At 62.6% G+C, this 9,071-nt stretch overlaps 1 protein-coding gene across 5 annotated transcripts in view; it reads left to right on the top strand.

Moving 5' to 3' along the window:
- MROH1 (maestro heat like repeat family member 1) overlaps nt 1-9,071 on the top strand; it is a gene marked incomplete at its 3' end in the record, with an annotated part of 83,574 nt that overhangs the window by 62,234 nt on the left and 12,269 nt on the right. For 3 of the 5 annotated variants that reach the window (XM_027765952.1, XM_027765951.1, XM_014593242.1), the window contains 14 exon segments: nt 264-316; nt 562-669; nt 888-1,001; nt 1,490-1,612; nt 2,273-2,419; nt 2,506-2,532; nt 3,215-3,337; nt 3,445-3,524; nt 4,488-4,602; nt 4,697-4,792; nt 5,288-5,392; nt 7,572-7,707; nt 7,856-7,968; nt 8,657-8,809. In XM_027765952.1, the coding sequence (XP_027621753.1) occupies nt 264-316; nt 562-669; nt 888-1,001; nt 1,490-1,612; nt 2,273-2,419; nt 2,506-2,532; nt 3,215-3,337; nt 3,445-3,524; nt 4,488-4,602; nt 4,697-4,792; nt 5,288-5,392; nt 7,572-7,707; nt 7,856-7,968; nt 8,657-8,809 (1,493 nt within the window). 5 annotated transcript variants of the gene reach the window in all.

Below are 9,071 nucleotides of genomic sequence, written 5' to 3' on the forward strand. Positions count from 1 at the left end.
CCCCCGCGGCCCCCCGCGCCCCGGGGGCTTCGGCCCCAGCCAGTGCGACCAGGGCTTTGTCAGCAGGAGACCCAGGACCCACACCAGGTCCACCAAGGGGCCTGGCCAAGGGTTGCAGCACACCCCTCGCGGGCTCTGTTCTGGAGCAGGGGAGGGCACAGCGGGCTCTGTGTCCAGTGGGAGGTGCTGGGCCTAGGGCCCACTTGGGTACTATGGAGGCGGCTACCTGGTGGGGCCTAGGCTGACCGGGTGGGCCATTCCAGAACACACTGAGGACAGCTTGTCGCAGAAGGACTGGGAGGAGAGGCTGCTGACGGTGAGAGGCACAGGGAGGGCTGGGGTGGTGCCAGGGCCACGCCTGTCGAGGTCCTGCTGTGGCTCCTCCCCAGCTGCAGGAGTCCCCCTTCCAGCCCCCGCTTGCCCAGAGCCACCTGGTACCCTGCCTCGGCCCTCAGCTAGAGGTCGCCACACCGCTGAGGCCACTGCGGGGCCACCTGGGCCTCAGGCCCCTCCCTAGCTGGGGAAGGACTCGGCCAGCCCTCACGTCGCCCTCGCACGCAGTTCCTGAGAGACACCCTGGCCACCGTCTCTGACAACACGTGGATCCGCCAGTTGAGCCTGGAGATGTGCAAGCAGCTGCCCTGTTACAACGGGATGCCCCAGGAGAAGGTGCGGGCTGGCGCTCCCGAGGCCCTGGGCACCATACTCGTGCCTGCCAAGAGGCGGCCCTGAAGTGTGGGAAAGGCCCGTAAGCCCCTCCCAGCAGCTGACGGCCAGCCGTGTGGGTGGGCCCCCCACGTTCTCCCCAGGCACAGCCCAGGGCTCAGCCCCGTCCTCACAGCCAGAGGGCACGGGGCAGTGGGGCTGTGCCACCCTCTCCACTGCAGAACTTCCTGTACCAGTGCATCGGGACCGCCCTGGGGGCAAGCCGGGAGGGCGTGAGAGAGCACCTCCGGGAGCTGTTGGCCACAGCCAGGTACCAGGAAGAGGCCGAGCACGAGGTGCGTACAGGCCGCCGCAGGCCCGCCAGCGTGTGCGTGCCCCCGTACATGGCGTGTGCACAGGGCCTGCCAGCATGTGTGTGTGCCCCCGTACGTGGCGTGTGCTCCTGTATGTGGCGTGTGCATGGGGCCTGTGTGTGGGCTCCTGTACGTGGCGTGTGCACAGGGCCTGCGTGTGTGCTCGCCTGTCTGGTGTGTACACTTGGACATACATTTGTGTGCTAACATGTGTGGCGTGTGCTCTTGCACGTGTGTCTGCTCACATGTGTGTGGCGTGTGCACGCACTGCCGTGGCCACACGTGCACAATGTGCTCCTCTATCCAGGCCCCACCAGACAGGTCCCTCCCAGAGTGCCCGGGTCGGAGCCTTAAGCCCAGCACCTCCGCCTGGCCCAGGCCCTGCTGTCTCAGAGCCTCGCGTACTCCCTTGGGGTGGGGGCACTAGGGTGCTGGCCCAGTGGCCAGGCACGAGGGTCCTGTGTGCCTAGGGCCTCGCCTGTTGCTTTGGGATTTGTGCCGTCTCCCACCTTGAGGACACCCTGGCCCAGCTGGAGGACTTCGTACGATCAGATGTGTTCAGGAAGTCCGTCGGCATTCTCAGCATCTTCAAGGTACGGAGACCCGGGGCCTGTCTGAGGTGTGAAGGCTGAGGCAGGGCTGCCCTCCAGGGCTCTGTCTTGGGGCACAGCAGGAGGCAAGACGTGGGCGAGTTTTGCTGCCTAATCCCCTCTGGTTGCACTGAGGCCTTGCAAGTGTGGACTCCCACCTGGCACGGTGGGCAGGGGGTCCCCCACAGTCTGTCTGCCTGCTTCTGTTCCCTGGTGACTGGTGGCAGCTGCTGCCCTTCTTGGGAAGCCATCGATTAAGGACCAGTGGACACCGTGGGCCCCCGCCCTGACCAGTGTCCCTGTTTTCTATGACTGTCCCAGCTGTGGAACCGCAGGACTGTGCTGGGCCGCCTTTCTTCTACATGCACAGAGGCGCGGGCCCTCTGTGGAGGGCTGCTCTAGAGATGCCGAGCAAGGAGGGGCTACCACGGTCACCCCCACTGTCCCTCCTACTCGCCCTCCACGACCCTCACCACCTCGGTCCTTTACCCTCTGCCACTTGGTCCTGACTGGGCCTGTGCCTGGCCAGCTATCCTGTACCCCTGCCGTTCCTGGCCAAGGGGCTCTTCTTTGTCACTAACCAGCTCTGGCCCATCTGGTGGGGATGCAAATGCTGGCGTCCGCACCCACAGTGGGGTGCATGCTGACAGCCAGGCCTCGCAGGACCGCGGTGAGCACGAGGCGGCCAAGGTGAAGAGCACGCTGCTTCTCTGCTACGGACATGTGGCCGCGCGAGCCCCCCGCGAGCTGCTGCTGGCCAAGGTCGAGTCAGACATCCTTCGGAACATGTCCCAGCACTACAGCACCAAGGTGGGCCCACGGCAGCCCTCGGGCTGGTGGGAGGAGGGGGCCCCACGCAGCAAGCCCTCACATTTCCCTCGTTTCGTTGTCGCTAGGTTCTGGGAGTGAAGGTAGAGACCAAGGTACGGTGTGGGGCCAGCACTGTGCTTCCCTCCTTCCTCAGGGCTGGTGGGCTGCAGCTGCACCCCCTTGCCAGCCTGGGCACCCAGCTGTCACGCTGGCTGCTCCCCTGTGGGCCTGAGCTCCAGGGCAAGCAGGCTGGGCCTTGGGCTCTGCTCTCTGCCCTTCCAGGGGCACTTGTCTCAACCCGTGGGCAGCGAGAAGGGGCCGAGGCCAGAAGCCAGGGGCAGTGGAGACTCCCCTGACCTCCTGAGCCCAGCCTGGCCTCACTAACATCTCCTCCTCCTTGCAACCCTGGCACTAACTTGCTAGACCCTTGCTGGGGACCGTTGGGCACCCTTTGAGGAACAGACCTTCCTGAGTCTCCTGGAGTCAGCTGGGAGGGCAAGGTGGTTTGAGAGTTTCTGAATTCCTAGCCCTAAGGAGTTGGAGCAACCTCAGGACAGCTCCTTTTGCCCCCGAGGACACTGGGGCAGGTGCCCAACTCAGCTGGACGCCCTTCTCTTGCCTAAAGGCTTCCGGCCCAGGACTGGGACCCGTGCCCCTGGGCCCCCGGGGCTTTCATCTGGGCCTCTCTGGCTCTGTGTGGACACCAACAGGCTAGCGTGTGTCCCTAGCTGCGAGAGGGCTAGGGCGTGAGCCTGCCCGGGGGGTGTTGGCGGCTGCAGCCTGTTGTCCCTCCAGGACCCGGCCCTGAAGCTGTGCCTCGTCCAGAGCTTGTGCATGGTGTGCCAGGCTGTCTGTGCCAGCACGCAGCCCCGCTCCTTCCCACTCCCAAGCAAAGCCGAGCTGGTGGCACAGATGATGGTGAGTGGCAGCCCAGGAGAGCAGAGGGTGACACGGGCAGTGCAGGGGCAGCAGGGCCGCGGGTCTGGCAGGAGGCCAGCTCTCTGCGTCCCGCGCTGCTCCCCCAGGAGTTCATCAGGTCGGAGCCCCCAGATGCTCTGCAAACGCCCATCCGGAAGAAAGCCATGCTCACCTGCACATACCTGGTGTATCCTCCGCCACTGTGTCCGAGGCCGACGGGGCTCTGCTGGTTGGGTGCAGACTCTCATGTAGTCAACCACGGTTCAAGTCCCAGACCCGGTGGCTTAAACTCACACCGGGAGCATGTGCATGCATGCCCAAGATCCCAAGAGGAGAATGGAGGAGAAGGGATTGCAGTGGGGCCATCCCCCCTGGGGGTGATTTCTCGAGCTTTCTGTCTCTCTGTCTCTCTGTCTTTCTGGTGAGCGCACACATCCTACAGCAAAAACCTCTCTCAAAAAAAAAAAAAAACATGATTCCCCAAGGAGGTGGGCAGCCATGCAGCAATCCTTTCTTCTCTATTATCCTCTTGGGATTTGGGGCACTCGTATGCCTGGCATGTTTTTCAAGGCCCCAGGTTTGGGACTGGAACTGCAGTCAGCCATGTGGGATCCAGCCGCCTTAACCGCCACGTCACTTGCTAGTCTGAGATCTTTTTACACCGTATCTTGAGAAAAGTCTGTAGTCTCTAGGGCGTGCTGTGTCTATAAACATGGTAAGACTGACTTCAGGGGAGAAGTTGCCCTGAGTCACCCACACTGAGACTGTTCAGTGTTGTATGTTTTTAAAAATTCTCACCAGCAAAGTCATGGAAGGACAGACATAAGCACAATATGGCCTCTATCTTCAGAGGAGAAAGTCCCGTATACACCCCCTCTACTGAAGGTAATTTTTAAAAACTATTTATTTATTTAATTCCATTTGTTATTATTATTATTTTTATTTTGACCAGAGAGGGACAGAGAGAGAGAGAGGGGACGTGAGAGAGCAGGCCCGTAGACCTGGAGCTCAGACCATGGCCGGCCGTGTGGGGTCCAGTGCCCGTAGCCACCACACCACCTGCCGGTCCCAGGCCCAAAGGCTTCTAGGCAGCCAAGCTTGGGGGGCAGCCTGGCATGGGCTCGTGCCTGACCCTTAACTTGCCGCCCAGCCCCCTGGAGCCAGCCCTGGGAGAGCAGGCACGGGCAGATATGGTCCAGACCTGCCTGCACAGCGTCCTGGCCCTGCCCCCTGAGCCCGAGGGCGAGGGCTGCAGCTGCCAGGAGGTATGAGTGTGTGGCCCTGCCTCGGGAGGGGTGTGGGGAGGCCACTGTGGACAGTAGGTCACAGTTGGGCCGGGTGGCCTGGCTGTGCTTCTAGTCCTTGTACCTGGACACGGTACGCGCCCTTGAGGACCTGCTGACGAGCCTCCTGCAACGGAGCATGACCCCCCAGGGCCTGCAGGTCATGGTTGAGGTATGGGCCGTGGCTGGGGTGACAGATCGGGGTGCAGAGGATTGCCCCGCCGGCCTTCTGCATGGTCTCCACAGGGACAGCCCCGAGTGCCCTGGGGGCAGGAATGTACGTGGGTACCTGAGCACTGCCCAGGCCTGGAACTGAGGCCCACGGGCTCTTGCTTGAGCCCAGGCATGCACCCCCCGGCCAGCTAGACCGCCGGCACTCCTCCCCGCTCTGCGTGTGCTGTGTGCGGTCGGCAGCCCCTTCTCTAGGTGCCGCTGTGGGCCATGGGTCCCGGTGGATGGTGGCCTGGGTGTGCTTCCAGCCCTCATACCTAGACACAGCGGCTCCAGGTCCCGCCTGGCTGGGCTGTGTCTGCACCCACACTGGGGACGGGGCAGGGAGGGCGAGCGGCAGTGGGCCCTGAGGTCTCGAACACTGCGCCACCAAGGCACCGGCTCCAGCTCTCCGAGCAGCCCTGAGCCAGCGCCTGTGTGAGCCCTTCTCCCCCAGCACCTAAGCCCGTGGATCAAGTCCCCGAGGGGCCATGAGCGAGCGCGTGCCCTTGGCTTGAGTGCCTGCCTGCTGCGGTACTTCCTGGAATACCTACACGTCAGCGTGAGTACCTGGCCGAGCCCTGCTCCAGGGTGGTCCTCACACCAGGGTGCCCAGCACTCTGGCACCTCCAGCCACTCGCCCCTCTTTCTGGATACATGGATTGAGGACCTGTGGGCACAGGTCCTGCCTTGGGCTGGGTGCTCAGTTGGGCGGACGTGCCCTTGCTAGCGAGGACCAGTGCCCGGTCTGTCCCGGTCTGCAGTGTGGCTGCTCGGCACAGTGTCTCACGGGATTGGCTAGGGATTCTTGGCTTTCTTTGATTGCCAGAGGGTCTGCGTGCTCCCAGAGAGGAGGAAAGCATTCCTGGGGTGTGGTCATGCCACAGCCCTTCTCTGGGTCTCCACCTCCTGGGGTTTGGGGCCTGCACTTGTGCCTGGTGTGTTTTTCAAGCCACTGGGGCTGAGCTCTGAACTGTGGTCAGCCGTGCGGGAGCGGCCCCCCAGCTGGCAGGCCGTGCAGTCAGTCTAGCAGTGCTTTGTGCTCCCAGCTCTGGGAGCATCTGTCCTGCTCCGTCCTGCTGTCAGTGTGCTAGAGGGTGTGCTCCTGGGGTGGGGCTCCATCCTGGTGGCAGAGGTAGCCATGCCCAGCCCGCTCTCCTTCGGGGTTTGGGCCTGCATGCACACACATTTGGTGCATTTTTCAAGCCGCTGAGCCTGGGATTTGAACCACATGGTCAGCCATGTGAGATCCAGCCGCCTTAACCTCTGTGTCTCTTTAACACAAACTTTTACCAGGAGCAGATATTGGGATTTGTCAAACTTATCTTTGTCATCAGAGTTATAGGCCATTTTCCCTCTCTTCTTTTTATTAAGAATTATTTTATTTAACTTTATTTTTTTTTAATTTGACCAAAGAGGGACAGAATGAGAGAAAAAGGTGCAGGGGAGTGAGAAGGCAAGGGCCGGGTCCAGGACTCGAACTGCAGCGGCCATGTGGGAGTCCACTGCATGCCACCACCTGCTGGCCCTTTCTTCTTCCCTCTTTTTTTGTTCGGTTTGTTTTTTGTTTTTTTTTTGTTCTGTTTTGTTTTGTTTTTTTTTCAGGGAGTTTTTTGCTGTAGGGCGTGTGCACTCTCTAGAAGGACAGAGAGAGACAGAGAGACAGAGAAATCATCCCCCAGGGGGGATGGCCACGCCGCAATCCCTTCTCCTCTATTCTCCTCTCAGGATCTTGGGTACGCATGCACATGCACCCGGCGTGAGTTTAAGCCACCAGGTCCGGGACTCAAACCGTGGTGGACTAAATGGGAGTCCAGTGACATAGCCGTTACACCAACTGCTGGTCCCTTCAGAGAGACTTTTGCTATAGGGCACGTGTACTCACTAGAGAGAGAGAGAGAGAGAGAGACACAGAAAGCAGGCAATCACCCTCAAGGTGGATGGCCACACCGCAATCCTCTCTTCTCCACTCTTCTCCATTCTCCTCTCAAGACCTTGAGCACACACGTACACACATGCCTAGCATAAGGTTTGAGCCACCGTGTCTGAGACTCGAGCTACGGTTGGTCACATGGGAGTCCAGCTGTAACCACGGCCCACCTGCTAGTCCCCACCGCCTGCTCTCGTGACCTGCTCGTTGCAGAGCCCTGGCCTGCTGCCCTGACCTCAGTGCCCGGGTGCGACTTGCACCAGCCCTTGCAGCAGCAGCCGGTGCCCACAGCTCCTGACCCAACCTCTCACTGCTGCCTCTGTGTCATCACAGTGTCCGGGCAGATGCCAGGTCTCTGAGGGGCCGTGGAGCAGGGCGTCTGGGCACAAGCATGTGGGGTTTCCCAGGAAGGCTCGAAGGGGCTGAGGGAGCAGGTGGGGGCAGGCACGTATGCTGGCGAAGCCTGAGTGGCAGGAGGGTAGTGATGGCGCCCAGCTGTCTACAGGGAAGCAAGGGGAAGAGGCCAAGAAGGGAATGTCAAGCCTTTAAGGGGCAAGGACCCCCAGGGCGACCACTACGTCTGGTCCTAGTCCGCAGAGCCCACAGTGCAGCCCTGCCCTCCTGCCCACCCGCTGCTGCCTGGAGCCCTAGGGGGACTCAGTATGGTCAGAGCTCCATGGAGCAGGGTCTAGGCTGGGCGGGGTCAGGGGAGAAAGGGTGTGGCCAGAGGGAGGCCCAGGGCTGCCCCCTATAGGGCAGATGGCGCAGCGGACACTTGCCCACACCCAGCCTACCCTGGCCCTCCCTCCAGGCCCTAGTGCCCTTCCACAACCTGGGCCTCCTCGTGGGCCTCTTCTCCCCACGGTGTGCGGACCTGTGCCCTGCCACACGCCGGGATGCCGTGGGCTGTGTCCACTCTCTGCTTTACCTGCAGCTGGGCTACGAGGGTGAGCCTCTGAGGCCCACAAGGCGGGCCAGGGGCAGAGGGGCTGTGAGGGAGGGGAGGGGAGGGGCGGGGCGGGGCGGGATATGGTGCTCCTGCTGTGGGGCCGCCAGGAGAGACCTCAGCCTGACCCCATCCCTCTTGCCACTCAGGCTTTGCCCGGGATCACCAGGATGACGTGGTCGAGCAGCTCCTCGCACTCAAGGGCAGCCTGGAGCACCCTGACCCTGCTGCCCTCTTCCACATCTGCCACAGCGTGGCCCAGGTGCATGCCAGAGCAGGGCTCAAGGTTCTAGCCGCACTGTGCGTCAGGCACTTCAGGCCAGCAGTCCAGGTCACGGGCGTCTCCTGCGCCTGCACCCGTCTTCCCACAGAGATGGCTTCTGGGGCAGACTCTGGGCCACGCCGTGCTGGTGTTCGTGGGTGCTGGCTGCCCCCAGTGGGTCCACCCCAAGGCCACGCAAGGGGCCGAGGACTCTAGCCTGCCCTTGGCTCTGGCTGGTATGGCACTTTGTCCCTCTGTGACCTGGAGTGGGGCTTCTTGGACAGGGGGGGCGCACCCAGCACCCGCCATGCTCCCTGGCCCTGGGTAGTGGCCCCCACAGAGGCCCCTCAGGACTCCCAGGGCTGAGAGAGCCATGACCACATGCCCGGCAGCGCTGCCCTGCCTTCTGTGGCCTGGGAGCGGCTGCCTGGGCCCAGAAGCTTCATATCAGCAGAGGAGGAGGAAGGGGAGGGTCCTTTGGCCTGCTGGGGCAGAGGCAGAGGCCGCTGGCTGGGGCAAGCTGGGCTGCCCAAGGTGGGACAGACTGGAGCGTTCCAGCGAGGCTATGCCACAGCCTCCTCAGCAGTGAGCGACCCCAGGAGGTGCCATGCTCCCCTCGTAGGGGCCCAGGAACCTCCAGGGAGGCTCTGCAGGGCGACCGGGCGTTCCCTGCCCTTGCTGTCCCCAGGTCATCACCAGGCGCCTTCCGTCAGACCAGCTCATCAGCCTCTTGCTAACCTTGTTCGAGGGTCTGGGAGACCCTGACAAGAACTGCTCCCGGGCCGCGACCGTCATCATCAACTGTCTGCTGAAGGAGCGGGGCGGCTTGCTGCTGGAGAAGGTGGGCGGGCAGGGTGCTGGCAGGGCGGGGCCTGTGTCTGCTAGAGCAAGTCCTCGCACGCGCACGCGGTGGGCTGGACGCTGGGGCTAGAACCTGGCTGAAGCAGCTCTCAGAAGAAACGGCGGGGGGAAGAGCTCAGGAAATGCCGGCACAGGCTTGGGGGCTGGCGCCGTCGGCCTCACTGAGCTCGTGCCCTGGTGCTGCAGAGTGTGCAGCACCAAGGCCCGCTCAGACCCAGGGAGGCTGCCGGGGTTGGGGGGGG

The sequence above is a fragment of the Tupaia chinensis genome, unplaced genomic scaffold (assembly GCF_000334495.1).
Source record: "Tupaia chinensis unplaced genomic scaffold, TupChi_1.0 Scaffold140061_1, whole genome shotgun sequence".
NCBI classification, from domain to species: domain Eukaryota; kingdom Metazoa; phylum Chordata; class Mammalia; order Scandentia; family Tupaiidae; genus Tupaia; species Tupaia belangeri.